We start from the raw sequence: 19,868 nt of genomic DNA, 5'->3' as shown, positions 1-19,868 counted from the left end.
GGAGAAAAGGGCAGGACATGAACATACATCCAGATACAAGTGAGGACCTTAAGATAAGAGCTAACTGAACGCAGTATTTCCATGCAGATACACATTAGGCTTGAACACAGCCAACAGGGGAAATATAGCAAGTCAGAAAACTGAGAGTGTCAATCTAGTAGTGATACCAAAACAAAGGAGTTTTTTGCCATCTTAAAAACGTGTACACGGGGAAACCCAATAACCGAGTGAACGCCATATCGAATGCCCTGATCAGCAGGTGTTATGTTTGATTCCTTGCTGGGTATCATTCCCCGACTCTCTCTCCACTGTCACTGAGAAATAAAAGACATACATTTTTGTATTTCTGTTTCTCATTAGTGTAAAAAAAAAAAAAAAGCTTTGGGATTTAATGGCATAACATATGGCACACAATTGTTTCTTTGTTTTGTTACTGCCTGTAAAACATACACATCATACATAATTTATTTTTGATAAAAAGGACCCTATTATGCTCTTTTTCAGGTTTCATAATTATACTTTGTGCCTCTACTGTGACATGTTTACATGTTTAATGTTCAAAAAGCTCTTTATTTCTCTCTCTCTTTTCACCCTCTGTCTGAAACCAGAGCCCAGTTTGCTCTGATTGGTTAGCTGGTCGGCTCTGTTGTGATTGGTCACAAGTGTGTGGGATCATTTAGATTTTAGCCTTTGCAGACCATTTACATGCAGAACAACCTTTACAACACACAACTGGAAGGAAGAACCCTAAAAAGCATAAAAGGGCCACCACCACTGTTTCTCTCTACTTTACTTCTACACCGATTTCAAAATCTTTGGATTAGGAAGAAACTAGCGCTGCCCTCGACTAAAGATTTTTCTACTCAACTAATAGTCTTCAATTCAGGTGATTAGTCGACTGATCGTCACGTATATGATAAATTATGATTTAAAAAAAAAAGAAGTTTCAAAGGCTGAAGAACCAGGATGGTAAGTTGTGCTTCACATGAAATGTAAAATAAAACTCTAATAATTAACCGTTGAAATATAAATTAAATTGTACATGTAGAAAGCGCTTGAGAGTCACAGCGCACCGCACGGACAGAGCGGTTCGCCCGTCAGGGGTACAAACAGCAGAAGCTTCGGTAAGGATTCTTAATGTGTGTGTAAAAAGCAGCGAGGACACACACTGAGCATTTAGTTCTAGTTTCTATAATCCATATCTGAATACAACAACCCAATAAATACTACACTAAATACAGTGACAAATATAAAAATCACTCCGCACATTACGCCCTGATCATGAAATGAAAGATTGAATTGATCGCTTTTGGAGCTCAGAATGATCATATATTATAGGTTTATATATGTTGATACAAAGCTAGACTATTGCCTGACTCACTGCTGCTGTTTTCCTCCGAGTCTGAGCAAGGAACACACGTTGTCGGGGATAATAAAGCTTGGTTATAATGGCGTGGATACGGAGGCACCTTTTTTCCAGCGGAGTTTGCATGTCACCCTTGGGGCTTGTCCCTTACATGCTCAGAAGGATCGCACACTTTGGATATCCTGCCTGACAAAATTAACTTAAGGACCAGGCACAGCTCTGAATGAAGTCTGAGGAGGTTCCGCAGCGTGCAGATGGACTTTTTTTCGACTAATCGGTAAATGAAAAATTAGTAGACGACTAATGATTAGTTGACCAATGGGGGGCAGCCCTAGTAGAAACTATTTTAGGATTTGAATCAGCGAGAGGAAAGTAGCTGTCCACTGAAAGTAACTTATGTTTTCTACAGCACTCTGCCCACACCACTTTCATGTTTCATTTTACTAGATAACAATCTGGTATTGTATATATACTGAATATACAACAGTACGTGGCGAAAGGAAGTGGCTGTTCAGAGAAACCTTTAGGTTTTACTGATAAACGATTTTTATCAGAAATATTGAGGCCACAGTCATTCGTGATGGCAATGTCACTAAGTGGATTTTTTTTCATTCCTTCATGTTATGTTTGCCTCTTAAAATAGTGACAGGCTGCACTCAAAGATCAAAATAATGCAAATAGATGGAACTGGAAGTGTATTATCTTGACTTTAAACATCTCTGTAACTTTTTAAAATCTAACATTTAATACCCTCAAACAACCAGAAGCAACAGCAGACCGAAAGTAGTGAAACTGGATTTTGAATGCCTTGCTGCGGCACCCACACACCAAATGCAACAAGTGAAAGTATCATATCCTAGAACTGCGGTTTGGATTCCAAATGTTCCTGTTTCACATGCGGCCCAAACACACACCAGCAGGAACAAACCAGAGCCAGCCCTACTTTCGTTCATTACAGCCTTTTGTGTGATGATCTGCTGCCCACCTAGAAACACTCACAGATTGCCTCACATCCTGTGCTAAGGTAAACCACATATATGCATTTAAGTTTCACCTGGGTTTGCTGCATTTGGTGAGAAGAAAGTTAAATTCATGTGCACACCCACAGCACAACACAAAGGCCAGGAGACTTTTAGGGGGCCCAGCAGAGAGATCACAGGGGTGTTTACCGTAAGCCTTCAAAGAGTCGTACTTTACACACACCACACAACAACCACAACAACAAAGGTCAAACCAGAGACGTCGGGGTTCTCCTCACCCAGTACTGTTATGGGCTAATTTCTGATATTGATAGGGTCAGATTGTGGTTGCTGCCAGGGATTTCTCCCTGTCATCTTAGACACCCACTCCAGGTGTTATCATGGCGGGGCGGTGTAGTACCTGTAGGTGTTTGGCAGTCCCTCCAGTCGAAGTATCCAGCGTAGATCCCTGGCTCCAGAGAGCCAGCGATCGGGTCGGCACGTCTCTCGATGTAAGCCTCAAACAGTTTTCGGTCCAGCCCTCGAACCGCGTCCACACTCACCTGGAACACAGAGAAAAAGTAATGTTACTAAAACAAAATGGAGATAAACATTATAGATACACAATGTGTCTTTATGGTGCAGCAGTTTCTCAGACTGTATGGTGGTTGGTTTAAATCCTGATCGGACCGAGGATAGTTGCTAGTTTGTGTCCTTGAGCAAGAAACCAAACCCCCACCTTCTCTGGGCGCCTCTTCCTCACATGGACACCTCTCCAATAATGTGTTTCCTGTTTGGGCATGTGTGTTTTTTGGGCTTATGTGTGTGATGTTTAAAACAAATTTCCCCTCTGGGATTGAGATTAATATTAGTGTATGTCTCATTATTTTTATCGCCAAGTCTAGGCACGCGGTAAAACTGTAGCAATAAATATACAGTGGGGAGAACAAGTATTTGATACACTGCCGATTTTGCAGGTTTTCCCACTTACAAAGCATGTAGAAGTCTGTAATTTTTATCATAGGTACTCTTCAACTGTGAGTGAAGGAATCTAATACAAAAATCAAGAAAATCCCATTGTATGATTTTAAGTAATAAATTTGCATTTTATTGCATGACATAAGTATTTGATACATCAGAAAAACAGAACTTAATATTTGGTACAGAAACCTTTGTTTGCAATTACAGAGATCAGACGTTTCCTGTAGTTCTTGACCAGGTTTGCACACACTGCAGCAGGGATTTTGTCCCACTCCTCCATACAGATCTTCTCCAGATCCTTCAGGTTTCAGGGCTGTCGCTGGGCAATACAGACTTTCAGCTCCCTCCAAAGATTTTTTATTGTGTTCAGGTCTGGAGACTGACTAGGCCATTCCAGGACCTTGAGATGCTTCTTACGGAGCCACTCCTTAGTTGCCCTGGCTGTGTGTTTTGGGTCGTTGTCATGCTGGAAGACCCAGCCACGACCCATCTTCAATGCTCTTACTGAGGGAAGGAGGTTGTTGGCCAAGATCTCACGATACATGGCCCCATCAATCCTCCCCTCAATACGCTGCAGTCGTCCTGTCCCCTTTGCAGAAAAGCATCCCCAAAGAATGATGTTTCCACCTCCATGCTTCATGGTTGGGATGGTGTTCTTGGGGTTGTACTCATCCTTGTTGTTCCTCCAAACACGGCGAGTGGAGCTTAGACCAAAAAGCTCTATATTTGTCTCATCAGACCACATGACCTTCTCCCATTCCTCCTCTGGATCATTCAGATGGTCATTGGCAAACTTCAGATGGGCCAGGACATGCGCTGGCTTGAGCAGGGGGACCTTGCGTGCGCTGCAGGATTTTAATCCATAACAGCATAGTGTGTTACTAATGGTTTTCTTTGAGACTGTGGTCCCAGCTCTCTTCAGGTCATTGACCAGGTCCTGCCGTGTAGTTCTGGGCTGATCCCTCACCTTCCTCATGATCATTGATGCCCCACGAGGTGAGATCTTGCATGGAGCCCCAGACCGAGGGAGATTGACCGTCATCTTGAACTTCTTCCATTTTCTAGTAATTGCGCCAACAGTTGTTGCCTTCTCACCACGCTGCTTGCCTATTGTCCTGTAGCCCATCCCAGCCTTGTGCAGGTCTACAATTTTATCCCTGATGTCCTTACACAGCTCTCTGGTCTTGGCCATTGTGGAGAGGTTGGAGTCTGTTTGATTGAGTGTGTGGACAGGTCTCTTTTATACAGGTAATACGTTCAAACAGGTGCAGTTAATACCAGTAATGAGTGGAGAACAGGAGGGCTTCTTAAAGAAACACTAACAGGTCTGTGAGAGCCGGAATTCTTACTGGTTGGTAGGTGATCAAATACTTATGTCATGCAGTAAAATGCAAATTAATTACTTAAAAATCATACAATGTGATTTTCTGGATTTTAGATTCCGTCTCTCACAGTTGAAGAGTACCTATGATAAAAATGACAGACCTCTACATGCTTTGTAAGTGGGAAAACCTGCAAAATCGGCAGTGTATCAAATACTTGTTCTCCCCACTGTATGCTACAAATAGAAACTCATACTCAACCTCTGTATGATTATCGTTTTGGTCTTGCTTTAGTTACATGTCTTTAAATGTATTTTACAATCTGTCAACATATAACAGATGTGTGTGTATGGCTTGATATGATATCATAAATAGTGTTTCGGTTCTGTGATTTCATTCTTCTCAAAATCAAAAGTGTTCTTTTTTTGCTCGTGCTTCAATATTATAATAATTTTCATGAAAATCGAGCGTGTATTTTTTCCATAAAAGTGATGTTCATCAGAGAAACAAACCCACTGAATAATTGTTTACTTCCAGTGGGGATATAGATGGGTTGACTTAGGCCCTCTTTAGAGAGCTATTATGCCTTAGCCGGCAAAGAAATGTACAACTTTCTCTCATTTACCTACTCTTACACGCGCTGATAAACAAGTACAATGGTTGAATAAAGCATTCTCACAATATAAGAAAAGGATGCAAAATCATATATAACAAAGAATAAAATGTGAATGCTATCAACCATGAACCACCCAAAATGTGTAAGATATATTTCTTATTTGTATTTTTGATTGTTGAATTAACATCTGTATCTGCTTGGAATTAGAATAGTCTTTGTCATGTTTTGGTAACATCATCTCTGTTTGTTTCCTATAAACTTTTTCTTTTGTAGCTATGCAATGGGAGATGCTTTAAGTGCATATCCTTAATGTGAAATGTAACTGCTTTAAAGCTACCTTTATTTACAGAGTTAATTGTACAGCTGCACCATACATTGAAGTAGCAGTTTGATAGATGCATGATGGGGAATTCTTATTTTTAAAACTTCTGTGATTACTAATATATGAAATATGTCTTGGTCTTGCAATACTAGTAATTGCTCTCTATAATAATAGATCAGTTAATTGTTCAGAGGAAATCGAGTTCACTAGTTATTACTGGAAAACCAACTGAACACTTCATTGCTTTGTGAATCAGCCATGAGTCATTGTGAGCATGTGTGTGAGTGTGAAGAAGAGAAAGCAGTGAACTGAAGCGAGCTTCCAAGACAATGACCTTTACTTTTTTTTTTTAAGAAAAGAGTCATATCTAGAGAGTGTCTTTGATGTAAATGACAACCAGACACACTTCTTATCAGCATTGTGACACACATTGAGGACTCTTTTGGAAGGAAATGGAGTTTTAACTGACCCGTATGATCTTCTCGGTACCCGTGAGGCCGTGTTTCTCGAAGTGGTTTGCCAGGTTCAGGAAGGTGTGTTTCTCCAGGTACTGGCAGTTACTGAGGATGATCAGTAAACGCTGCTCCTATACAGACAAAAACACATGTTGGTTCCTTTATACTTGCAAGGACTCTCATAGACATAATGCAATCCCTAGACCCTGATCACAACAATAACAGCTACATGCTGTTACATGCCAAAACCCTAGCCCTAAGTTTAACTCTAGGTCTAACCCAACCCTTAAAACTTAAATGGGCGACCACATGCATTTCTTTTGCTATTTTATTCTGTATCTATTCTTAATTTACATAATTTCCTGACTTTTTGTTCAAATGATGAACCACAGTGCACCCAATTTACATACAGTTCCTGATAAACCCATTACTACCCCTTAATACACCCATATAAAACCGATGTTGAACCCATGTAATACCCATGTTACACCATTGTTATACCCATTTAAAATATTTTTTAAACTCATATTACACTCTTTTCATACCGATCTTAGACAGTTAATAGACCTTTTTATCTGATTATTTATAGGCTATAGATAAGTATATGTATGAGCGATAATCCCTGTTGTATACCCTTATCTGGGCAATGTATCCCCCAGGATAAAGAAAACAGCCCTTTGAAGTGAGGACTGAAAAGAGTCCTTCTTTTCATTAAATGTCCTCAAGTGACCTTAGTTGACTTCAATGCGCTGATTTTGCACAAATGTTCTAACCTTTGTAAACTTTCCCCAATTGCTAAAATTAACTCACTTAGGAAAAAAACCTCTCTTTTTGCACTTATGTCGTAAATTCCCCAAATCTCCTAAAATGTCCTGCCTGTCCAAAGTATCCTTACTTTTCAAACTTTTCCAAATTTTTGCCAAACATCTTCGTTTTCCAAAACTGCCTTTGCTTCACTTTGCTGAAATGTCCTCACTTTCCAGTATGTCCTCAAGCTCAAGGTCTACATTGGCGCTCACAAAAAGATAGCCGAAACACACAATATTAAACATAAATGACTAGACAAGAGCAAACGATCACTGAAAGATGGATAACAGAAAAAACACAAATCATGTTAGCATTTGTGCCGGTTATTTTGAACATTTAGCAAAACTACAGGCGAGACGGGAGAATTTGAACGTAAACTGATAACTTTCTAGTACTTTTCCACGATTCTATGTGGAGGTTTCCAGTCTTCAAGGTAGCCAAACAATAGTTATCATATCATGATTGCCACCACTCTGGACAGCCACACTTATTCGATTCCGTCTGTCTTACCCCCTTGCACATATTTGGGCAGGGGAAACCCCACACACACCATGCTCCATTTCCCTTTACCAGAAGCACCCTACGCCCTGCTCTTCCTCCTCCTCGTCCTCCCCTCGCTTTAACCCCCTTCACTAACATCTCAAAGTAGTTACAGGAAATGAGGACGTATATGCTTCTTGTCCACAACCAGGAAACAGCCTGATAACATTTGGTGGTTTGAGTGAGTGAGACACTCGTTGGTCCTGTTGTGTAAAGGAGAGTGGGCCCACGCTTGGTGACGTTGCCAGATGTGGGATTTCAGGTGTATTAACCCCAAACAGTTTAAAGGAAATAATAAAAAACTTGTCACGCTTACAGATGTTGGGCAGAAGCCCTCGTGAATTCCAGTAAATCGATCCGGCGAGGAGAGGTCCACTGAAATGTTGCTGCACACACAGAAATATTAGTTTAACATGTTTGTTTTCAGAGGCAAGCACACTATTATATATCATCCCAATACTTACTGAGATGCATCAATGTCTCCATCAGTTTTAGTGCTCAGGTGCTCCAAACAATTTATGAAAACCTGCATAGAAAATAAACACAATAATGAAAAACAGGTGCCATACTCATATCGTACTGTAGGCGATAAAGAGTAAGATCCAAAGTAAACATACAAGATGTGTTTCCATGGATAGTGGATATCGCATGGTGCATTTACACAGTGAACACTACAGTCTTGTAAGTGTACTGCATGTCACACCGTGTTTGTAGAATATTTTCGTAGATAATTCCATTACTGAGGACAATTTGCAAAACAGATATTTCCACAGTTATAATGTATATTCAATCCAATGCCTTCTATGTGAATTTGTATATACTTATTACTTATTATACCTAGTGTCAGTGTTTAAAAATATTTTATTATATTTGTATCTTATTGTATCTTTTAAAAATGTTTAACTCACGTACAGTGGGGCAAAAAAGTATTTAGTCAGCCACCAATTGTGCAAGTTCTCCCATTTAAAAAGATGAGAGAGGCCTGTAATTTTTATCATAGGTATACCTCAACTATGAGAGACAAAATGAGAAAAATAAATCCAGGAAATCACATTGTAGGATTTTTAAAGAATTAATTGGTAAATTCCTCTGTAAAATAAGTATTTGGTCACCTACAAACAAGCAAGATTTCTGGCTCTCACAGACCTGTAACTTCTTCTTTAAGAGGCTCCTCTGTCCTCCACTCGTTACCTGTATTAATGGCACCTTTTTGAACTTGTTATCAGTATAAAAGACACCTGTCCACAACCTCAAACAGTCATACTCCAAACTCCACTATGGCCAAGACCAAAGAGCTGTCAAAGGAGACCAGAGACAACATTGTAGACCTGCACCAGGCTGGGAAAACTGAATCTGCAATAGGTAAGCAGCTTGGTATGAAGAAATCAACTGTGGGAGCAATTATTAGAAAATGGAAGACATACAAGACCACTGCTAATCTCCCTCGATCTGGGGCTCCACGCAAGATCTCACCCCGTGGGGTCAAAATGATCACAAGAACGGTGAGCAAAAATCCCAGAACCACACGGGGGGACCTAGTGAATGACCTGCAGAGAGCTGGGACCAAAGTAACAGAGGCTACCATCAGTAACACACTACGCCACCAGGGACTTAAATCCTGCAGTTCCAGACGTGTCCCCCTGCTTAAGCCAGTACATGTCCAGGCCCGTCTGAAGTTTGCTAGAGGGCATTTGGATGATCCAGAAGAGGATTGGGAGAATGTCATATGGTCAGATGAAACCAAAATAGAACTTTTTGGTAAAAACTCAACTCGTCGTGTTTGGAGGAGAAAGAATGCAGAGTTGCATCCAAAGAACACCATACCTACTGTGAAGCATGGGGGTGGAAACATCATGCTTTGGGGCTGTTTTTCTGCAAAGGGACCAGGACGACTGATCCGTGTAAAGGAAAGAATGAATGGGGCCATGTATCGTGAGATTTTGAGTGAAAACCTCCTTCCATCAGCAAGGGCACTGAAGATGAAGCGTGGCTGGGTCTTTCAGCATGACAATGATCCCAAACACACCGCCAGGGCAACGAAGGAGTGGCTTCGTAAGAAGCATTTCAAGGTCCTGGAGTGGCCTAGCCAGTCTCCAGATCTCAACCCCATAGAAAATCTTTGGAGGGAGTTGAAAGTCCGTGTTGCCCAGCGACAGCCCCAAAACATCACTGCTTTAGAGGAGATCTGCATGGAGGAATGGGCCAAAATACCAGCAACAGTGTGTGAAAACCTTGTGAAGACTTACAGAAAGCATTTGACCTCTGTCATTGCCAACACAGGGTATATAACAAAGTATTGAGATGAACTTTTGTTATTGACCAAATACTTATTTTCCACAATAATTTGAAAATAAAATCTTTAAAAATCAGACAATGTGATTTTCTGGATAAAATTACATTTATGAATGAAGCTTTAAAGCTGAAAAATATCCAGTACAGCCCTAGTGAGATGCCACAAATAAAATCTTGGTGACAACCTGTGCCAGACTTAATGATAATCAGTTTAGCTCTATAATGTGAATAGAAAATACATTGATGCAAGTCAGGAAAAGATGCAACACAGTATTTTTTGTGGGATTTCCGTCCTACTTAATAGACACTTTGACTCAGTGTGTGGGTGTTAAACCTCTAAATTGGATGTACATTTTAAAATATGGACCTTTCTGCTGAATATCCGTCATTTTTAAGAGCTTCTGCTATTTTGTCCACTGCTTCTTTAATTTATTGTCAACCAAATATTTCAGTAGTGTTCTCTCAATTGGCCGAAGATTGCACAGTAGGAAGAAGTGTAAACTGCATAACAGGCTTTCAGGTTTATTTATAAACCCAGTGCATTAAATCGGCTTCACATAATTAATGTGACGGTCAAAACATCCATAATTTAACCATATTTGTTCTTGTGGCTGCCGGCTGATTGAGCTTACCTTCATGATGCCCATACTGAGCTCTGTGGCCTGATCCTGGACCTGGTCCAAGTGCAGCACCTGAGAAGACACACAGTGAAGCACATCACAAGAGTGCTAATATCCACTAAATAAAAAATCTTAAAAATCAGACATTGTGTTATGTGAGTGTTTAATTGGCATGATAAGTAATGTGATCTGCTATTCCTATTTTTTTATTGTCCCTATGAGGAAAACAGAGCAGTATCATGACAGTTTCTTTGTCTGAGCACCTTCTCTTAAGGTTTCTTTATTCATCATAGGACAATAGTGACTAAAATCATAATCAGGACTGCTTTGCACGCTGATTATTCTCCATCTGTGGGAACTAAATGGGCACCTAAAATGAATAACTACCACAAATGCAAATACTAAAGACACACAATCAGAGTTTGTTTGCAGTTAAATGTTCTTCAATACAGCTGCAGTCAGGATTGCAGAGGATATACAGTACTATATTGAATTTGAGGAAATTGCTTCAGTTATTCCTCTTCTTTGACCCATCATGAGTGGAGCAACGGAGCAAACACAATGAGTATGAGCTCTTCAAAGTGTGATAGAAACAAATGATTACGGCTAAATTGATTTACAAAGCATCATTGATAACTTATTAGTTACTTGAGTAGGCCAAAGTTATAAATATTAGATAGTATTTGCTTGCAGATTGCAGGTGATTTTCTCACATTGATTTCTCCTGGTTTGATCTCCAGCGGCTCTTTCAGGGACTGCAGCATCAGGATCATGCACTGCTCAAACTGGGAAGGCTGCAAAAACACATGAGGGGGAGAGAAGATAGTTTACAAAAGCTGCCTCCTGAGAAGAGGCTAACATTGTAATCTGAACACAAGTAAGGATGCAAATACATTGGAAAAAAAGTCACGAAAACATATTGGAGACACATTATACTATCATTATTGGTCTAATGGAAAACTGCTCTATACACAAATACTTAAAAATGAATGGAAAACAAACCAATGATCTTGTTTTTGAACAAAAAAAGGAACTGACTAAGCTACTGACAAGAGATAAATAAGTGTTATTTAATTTGAAATACTCATATTGGTGTGTATCTTTGATTGTGCAGCAGACATTTTTCTCATTATGATCCTGCTTTATGTAACAACACATCCTCACCAGGCTGGTAATTCCCTCATTATCCACAACCCAGTCCTCCTTCTCAGCGAGCCTCTTGACATCTGAGGGTACAAAAAGCACAGATATAAATCTTAAAATAGAAAAAATACTGAACTTTTCTCTACAGTTTCACAGACTGCCAGACAAAAAACCTTTTGATATCAATTCACAAAGGGGCAACAGAATCAAACATTTAAACACAATTTCTGAGTGAAAACCACAGGATGATATAAAAATAAAACGTTTCTTGACACCACAATTTGATGAGTGTGTGCGGAAAGTTAAGTGAAAACCAGTCACTCTTCTCAAAATGACCATGACTAAACCACAAGTGAAACCGAGCATGTCTGGGTTTAGTCTCATAACACTTTCTCCGTTACAATCCTGGAAGTTGTGTGAGGTAAAAGGTGACAGTTATAGTCAATGACCTCCAAATACTCCAAATAGAGGAAGACAGCAAGGACAGATCTTTGTGGGTTTTGCAAAAGATTGATAATATAAATCTTCAGTTTGATTTATTTTACCGTGTCCCAATTCCACACAGCAACATATTTTATACAGGTTTCACTATCAGTGGTGGTAGAAGTACTCAGATCTTGTACTTGAGTAAAAGTAGAAGTACCAGAGTGTAGGAATACTGTTACAAGAAAAAAGTCCTGCATTCAAAAAGCTACTTAAGTAAAAGTACAAAAGTATTAGCATCAAAATATACTTAAAGTACCAAAAGTAAAACTGCTCCTTCTGCAGATTGGTCCATTTCAAAATAATATCTCTGATATGTTTTATAATTATTGATCATTAAGGTGTACTCACAGCTGGTAAAGGTGCAGCTAGTTTGAATGAATTTACTCCAGGTGAACTAAAGTCTGATTTAAGGGTTGATTATATTTCACATCATTAATCCAAATCTGTTAAGTAACTAAAGGGAATAAATACATTTAGTGGAGTGAAAGTACACTATTTACCTCTGAATTGTATTGGAGTAGAAGTACAAAGTAGCAAAGGATTGAAATACTCAAGTAAAGTACCTCAAAAATTGTACTTACTAATTAGTGACTTTACACAACTGTTTACTACCTATTTATATAATACTACATACTAATTGTTAAAAGTATACAGTTTTTTTGCCGTTAGTACATAACACACTAATGTTCTTTACCATTTAGTGCAAACAGGACATAAAACCATACAGTGGGGCAAAAAAGTATTTAGTCAGCCACCAATTGTGCAAGTTCTCCCATTTAAAAAGATGAGAGAGGCCTGTAATTTTTATCATAGGTATACTTCAACTATGAGAGACAAAATGAGAAAAAAAAAATACAGAAAATCACATTGTAGGATTTTTAAAGAATTAATTGGTAAATTCCTCGGTAAAATAAGTATTTGGTCACCTACAAACAAGCAAGATTTCTGGCTCTCACAGACCTGTAACTTCTTCTTTAAGAGGCTCCTCTGTCCTCCACTCGTTACCGGTATTAATGGCACCTTTTTGAACTCGTTATCAGTATAAAAGACACCTGTCCACAACCTCAAACAGTCATACTCCAAACTCCACTATGGCCAAGACCAAAGAGCTGTCAAAGGATACCAGAGACAAAATTGTAGACCTGCACCAGGCTGGGAAAACTGAATCTGCAATAGGTAAGCAGCTTGGTGTGAAGAAATCAACTGTGGGAGCAATTATTAGAAAATGGAAGACATACAAGACCACTGCTAATCTCCCTCGATCTGGGGCTCCATGCAAGATCTCACCCCGTGGGGTCAAAATGATCACAAGAACGGTGAGCAAAAATCCCACAACCACACAGGGGGACCTAGTGAATGACCTGCAGAGAGCTGGGACCAAAGTAACAGAGGCTACCATCAGTAACACACTACGCCGCCAGGGACTTAAATCCTGCAGTTCCAGACGTGTCCCCCTGCTTAAGCCAGTACATGTCCAGGCCCGTCTGAAGTTTGCTAGAGGGCATTTGGATGATCCAGAAGAGGATTGGGAGAATGTCATATGGTCAGATGAAACCAAAATCGAACTTTTTGGTAAAAACTCAACTCGTCGTGTTTGGAGGAGAAAGAATGCAGAGTTGCATCCAAAGAACACCATACCTACTGTGAAGCATGGGGGTGGAAACATCATGCTTTGGGGCTGTTTTTCTGCAAAGGGACCAGGACGACTGATCCGTGTAAAGGAAAGAATAAATGGGGCCATGTATCGTGAGATTTTGAGTGAAAACCTCCTTCCATCAGCAAGGGCACTGAAGATGAAGCATGGCTGGGTCTTTCAGCATGACAATGATCCCAAACACACCGCCAGGGCAACGAAGGAGTGGCTTCGTAAGAAGCATTTCAAGGTCCTGGAGTGGCCTAGCCAGTCTCCAGATCTCAACCCCATAGAAAATCTTTGGAGGGAGTTGAAAGTCCGTGTTGCCCAGCGACAGCCCCAAAACATCACTGCTTTAGAGGAGATCTGCATGGAGGAATGGGCCAAAATACCAGCAACAGTGTGTGAAAACCTTGTGAAGACTTACAGAAAACGTTTGACCTCTGTCATTGCCAACAAAGGGTATATAACAAAGTATTTAGATGAACTTTTGTTATTGACCAAATACTTATTTTCCACAATAATGTTTAAATAAATTCTTTAAAAATCCTACAATGTGATTTCCTGGATTTTTTTTTCTCATTCTGTTTCTCATAGTTGAGGTATACCTATGATAAAAATTACAGGCCTCTCTCATCTTTTTAAATGGGAGAACTTGCACAATTGGTGGCTGACTAAATACTTTTTTGCCCCACTGTACATGCATCAACCAAATTGTGACTTCAGTATGACACAGGTAATTAAACTTAACAAAAACTCCAAAATGTATTCTTTGGTTTCCCAAGATCCTCCTGTAATCAACACTTATCCGTACAGTTTTCCAGTGAATTAGTAGGTTGTTTATAATTTGGACAAAGCTCTTGTTTTTATTGTAATGTTTTTCATTTAATACAACAAAAAAACAAATGATAGAGTAATGAGATTGTTTGTATGTAGTGTTGAAACACTTTTTACAAACTAAGGTGACATGGGTGCATAATCAGCAGCATCTTTCTTTATATGCAGTGTAAGAGCCATTTTAATGAGTTCATGTCTGGGTATGAGTCACTGTGTGTGCTATAAAGTGTCGCCGTCTGATTCCCTATGGTACAGGTATTTAAAGTTTATTTTGTGACCTGATCGGGTGTGTCTGAGCCCTGAAGGGCAGAGTAGTACCGCGAGAGCGAACCGAAGATATCGTTTGTTTTGAAATGAAGTATTGAATGGACTTCACTTTCACAAAGCACACAACTGGTCAATAAATGGATTGTACTATTCAGCATCTGACAACGAGCTTAATGATTCATCATCGAAAACAACATCACATAAGGTATCTATAAAAACAGTTAAGAGCGACAGCCAAGTCATCCCTTGGGAGTTAAACCACAACATGAAAGCTTTAATATTGAGCTAAAGCACCTACTGTACATGCAGAATAGTATAGAATAGGGATGGGCAATCGATTAAATTGTCTTAATCGATTGTCGGGAGAATTAACGATCGATTTTCGATTAATCATTCATATTTTTATATTAAAATTCACTATTTATAGGCTATATTAAAAATGCAGTGAACATACCAAAAACACAGCGCGTTTTCCTCATTGAGAGATGTATTACAAGATGGACAACTCTTGTCGCAGTTCAACCGGATCCGTTCAATGGTTGAAGTTGAAAATATGCGCTGCTGTGCTCTTAAGCAGCGGAGCTTGCAGCTAGAAGCCTGTGCTCATGAACCCAACTGACCCTTGTTTTCCCCCAAAATAATAATATAAAAACACAATCATGTTAAACAATAACTTAACCAAAAATATATAATACTTTTAGTCTGACAGGTTTTGCCAAATTCTAACTCAAAACTATCCAAAAAGGCACCGTGTCGAGAAAGAGGGTGAGAGAGAGATTAGCCAACCTAACAATGAATTAGGCTAATTAACAAAGCTTCATAAAAATAACCAGTAACTCCCATACAATTTCAGCACCAGTCTACTGATTTTTGTTGAGCCGACCTGGCAGGCTTTCTGTGAGCAGGACCGCTGAGTTAATTTGTCAGTCATCACTGATGTAGTGGCAGGTGATCGTGATGTAGCTCTCAGCTGTTAAAGTGGTCCAGCAGTCTGTGGTTAGAGCAACTCTTTCAGCTGTGCTCAGTTCTTCTAACAGCTCCTGCTTCCGTTCTTCGTAGTGAGTTTCTATCAGTCTGGTGATGGTACGTCGTGACGGAATGTGATACGCTGGTTCTAATAAGTTTATCAGTTTTCAAAAACCTTCGCCCTCAACAATACTTAAGGGCAGCATATCCATCTCAATGAACTTGCAGATCCCTTGGGTAATTTTCTCTGCTCGTTGTGCATCGCAGCTCCTCCGTGCTAACACCGAGTTGATGTTAGGTTGAGACTGAGAGCAGGATGCACCGCCACTAACCAGGGTCGGATGCGCGTTTTTCAAGTGGTGCATCATTTGAGTCGTGGACGAGTTGTACTTATACACAGCTTCGCAGTGTTGGCAGTGAGTCATTTTTTAAATCAAAATGGTCCCATGCCACACTTCGCCGTGACCTCTCCATGATTACGGTCAGTGCCCGATCCGTTCCCCTCCGGCTACACATGCGCGTAATGACGTACGCGGAAACTCAACGTTTTCCTGCCTGATTTGTCTACATTTTACGGTACGTGACGGCAGCCAGTTAGTTTACCTAACCGGAAATAGCAGGTAGTTCACAGAAACTGTCTGTAGAGTTTATTGCTTGATATTGGCGATCGGAAACCGTTTGTTATTTTCGCGCATGTGCAGCCGGGGGGGAACAGATCGGGCACTGACAATTACTTTTGAAATACACGGAAACTCGCAGGTATCTGAGGATGCCTGTGGCGTTTTTTTTTCAAACATTGCCCCCGTGTGGTAAACGTTTCATTGCTGCCACATAGCGAATTCATTGCATTCCTTCAAGACTCACACTACTCAACAGAACCTGCATTAGTTTTATCGACAACAAATGAATGTCATCGACAAAATTCTTAATGATCAATTAATCGATCGTCGATTAATCATGCCCATCCCTAGTATGGAATAATATGGAATTAAACAAAAAGTTACAAAAATGATTTTATATAATGTCATTAATAATCCTCAGAAATAAAGGAAATTGCAATTGGTGCATCTCCAAATCTGACAAGTGCCACAGGGCATTGCTGATCATTTAGAAATCGTGTTTATTTTTATGAGGATCGCCCACCATCTGAAAGAATGAGCCTTGTTTCTATCCTCTGCTATCCATTACATTTCTAGCTCTCCCAGCCTCCCTTACCCTCTGTGGTGTGCAGCAGAGTCACCATGAGGCAGTGGACTCTCAGCTCCAGCAGCAGATCCTGGATCACCTGCAGCAGGTCGTTAGGGATCTCCAGAGCAGACAGAGCCTCGTGACAAGCCCTGGACGAGAGACAGGAGAGGCAACAGAGAGGGGTCTTTAAATGATGGGCATGAAGTTAAAATAACCCTGCATTTAACCATGTTCAAGCTGCACATAATAACTACGAAATATATTCCAACCTGACGATGTGTATGATCTGTGTGAGCCAGGCTCCAGTCAGCTCCGTCTTGTTCTCCCAGCCTCCGTAAACACTCAGCTCCCCCTGTGGCAGCGTGGTTGGGAGGAGAGCCCCACGAATGAGCTTCACCAGCCGATTAGTCATCTCCTCGATCATTTTCTAAACGTACAGTTAGACGTTCAAACAACAAGCTGTAGGTGCCCATTTTTTGAAAATCAATGCATGAATCAAAGGCTCAAAATACATTGTTTGTAAACAGTCACGACGAAGAAGCATACTTTAAAATCATTCTGTCTCTGTCTGGCATTCTTCTTGGATTTTTCCACCTGCCCAGACTTCTCTCCAGTCTGCAGAAAGAAAGAAACATTTAAAGAGTGGGTTAAAATCATCAGAAAATAGAAATAAGTACATTTGTTGGCTGTTACTTTAAGTGCTTTTGTGAGACCAGTAAAATAACATTTCCTCAAACTTAAAACACAGTTTGCAGGCTCCCTTGGAGTTTTGTTAAAGATTAAATAAGTTGTGTGGTTGTATTAGAGGTCCAAAAAGGGAAGCCCTCAAAGATATATTAATTCATGTTTGTCATAAAAAGCTGCTGTGGAAAAATGTTTTATTTTTTCAGCTTTGTCCAAACAATGGGTTTTCTACCACACACAATAATGGAAACTCCACAGTAATATAAACCTTCAGAAATGACTGGTTGCTGTGGATTTTAGAAGATACCATTTTTTGGGTTGGAGGGAGAAATAAACATGATATAAAAACATGTGAAAAAAGCTTTTTGCTATTTGCGTCAAACCATCGGTTGTGTTTTGTATACATATGTCTGATTCTATATATTTCTGTCACTGTGGAAGCTTCTCAGGTCTTTACCTCACTGAAAAGACTTCCGTTAACATAAGAGATCCAGAGCTTCCAGAAGTTGGGCAACTGACCGATCACCACATCGGACAGCTTCTCCACAAACTGCACCTGCTGCGGGGTTTCAAAGCGCCAGGCTGGAAAACACACACACACACACACACACACACACACACACACACACACACACACACACACACACACACACACACACACACACACACACACACACACACACACACACACACACACACACTGTAATATACAAACCTCAGAGACACACAGTGCTTTTACAGGGGGGTGATGGGGGAGTTAAAGGATGAAGGAGCAAACCGCAAAACGCCTGAAAATATCACACAGTGTTTCTGTAATTAAAAAATGTAAAGATCAAGTTATTTAACTTCCAGGCACAGCGGCTGATTGTACTGTTTATCGGATGTAGACACAATGTTTGACTCTGTGATTCCCCTAAGCACAAAGTGTTACACACACACAAACAAACAAATGCAGACAGGGAAGCCCCTCTCAAGCACCAAGTGTGTGTGTGTGTGTTTGTGTGTGTGAGTGTGGGTGAGTATTGTGGCTGCGGTGCTCACTGCTGGGCCGCGGTGTTCGCAGGCTGCCCCCCCGCTGTAGAGACGCAGTGTGACCAAGCCTGCCGAGGGCCGACGGACGGGTATCCCCCTCTGAATCCAGTGCTCCGACACCCACTGAGAGACACAACGAAAGGAGGAGAGAGGTGAGAAATGGGGGTGAAAAGAACACATAGTTCAGATATCAAATAAGCCATTTTTCAAAATTCCACATTCCTCAACAAGCTCTGCGGGCTTTCACACCAAACAATCCTCCCTGGCCCCTCTCTGCCCTTTCTTTATTTGTGTTCTGATCCGTCTCTGCCGTGGCCCACAGCTGAGAGAATGCGCCCTTGTTTCCAGGGTGAGGAAACGGAGCCGTGGGCTTTGAGAGCGCAGGGTTGAAAGGGGTTTACTTTGGCCAAACCGGGCTCAGCTATTTCTCTGGCGAGCACCAGGGATCCACTAGATGGCAACAGGGAGCTTTGCAAAAGTGACGAATGAGAAAGACCTTCTACAACCTCACATTCCTATCTCATCGAACGAAATACATTTACTGCAATGAATCTGAGATATTTTAACAAAAGAACGGGCTGAATTCGACAAATGAAAGTGAAACAAACTATCAAACTATGAAAATGAAACTTAAAGGCAGGTTCGTGCAACACTGCAACACGCCTACATGTAGCTTGTCTAAACGAAGGGAGACTGATGGCTACATTTCCAAAACATGTGTCTGACACACACACACACACACACACACACACACACACACACACACACACACACACACACACACACACACACACACACACACACACACACACACACACACACACACACACACACACACACACACACACACACACACACACACACACACACACACACACACACACACAGATAAGTGTTCTGGTGAGTCACCAGCTGAGGGTAGTGTCTAAGCAAGTATTGAGAAACCCCCAAGTGAAGAAGCGAACGCAGCCTAGAAAATGTAAGGAAATTCTCGATTGAGTCAGATTGTCTGTAAACACGTGAAGCTTTCTCACATCACACACTCCACGTTGACACACATGGAGCTGTGCAGTGTGTGATGTTTTCCTCTCTTTCACAGGGATGCGAGCTGTTGTTGATCCAGGTGTCAGCTGAACCCCCGGAGTCCTCAGAATGCACAAGTGTGTGTGTGTGTGTGTGTGTGTGTGTGTGTGTGTGTGTGTGTGTGTGTGTGTGTGTGTGTGTGTGTGTGTGTGTGATCGTTTAGGTGTGTGTGGGGCTGCTTTATGCCATCAAATTGTTCATAATGTTGTTTGTTGTTAAAAGTCTGAAGGTTAAAATATGGGAAGCGCTGGGTATGTGTTGAAGATGTA

At 40.7% G+C, this 19,868-nt stretch overlaps 1 protein-coding gene across 1 annotated transcript in view; it reads right to left on the bottom strand.

Annotated features, from left to right (window-relative positions):
• exoc2 (exocyst complex component 2) overlaps window positions 1-19,868 on the bottom strand; it is a 60,002-nt gene that overhangs the window by 1,533 nt on the left and 38,601 nt on the right. The window contains exons 12-23 of the mRNA XM_063891987.1: window positions 18,526-18,639; window positions 17,942-18,066; window positions 17,347-17,415; window positions 17,070-17,227; window positions 16,828-16,949; window positions 11,445-11,506; window positions 10,994-11,074; window positions 10,293-10,352; window positions 7,833-7,894; window positions 7,685-7,754; window positions 6,036-6,152; window positions 2,747-2,888 (exon numbers count right to left, since the gene is read on the bottom strand). Of these exons, the coding sequence (XP_063748057.1) occupies window positions 2,747-2,888; window positions 6,036-6,152; window positions 7,685-7,754; window positions 7,833-7,894; window positions 10,293-10,352; window positions 10,994-11,074; window positions 11,445-11,506; window positions 16,828-16,949; window positions 17,070-17,227; window positions 17,347-17,415; window positions 17,942-18,066; window positions 18,526-18,639 (1,182 nt within the window). The remainder of the gene's footprint in view (window positions 1-2,746; window positions 2,889-6,035; window positions 6,153-7,684; window positions 7,755-7,832; window positions 7,895-10,292; window positions 10,353-10,993; window positions 11,075-11,444; window positions 11,507-16,827; window positions 16,950-17,069; window positions 17,228-17,346; window positions 17,416-17,941; window positions 18,067-18,525; window positions 18,640-19,868) is intronic.

The sequence above is a fragment of the Eleginops maclovinus genome, chromosome 9 (genome assembly GCF_036324505.1).
Source record: "Eleginops maclovinus isolate JMC-PN-2008 ecotype Puerto Natales chromosome 9, JC_Emac_rtc_rv5, whole genome shotgun sequence".
Classification (NCBI taxonomy): Eukaryota; Metazoa; Chordata; class Actinopteri; order Perciformes; family Eleginopidae; genus Eleginops; species Eleginops maclovinus.
Note: the sequence above shows the minus strand (reverse complement) of the source record. Positions and strands in the feature narration are given on the sequence as shown.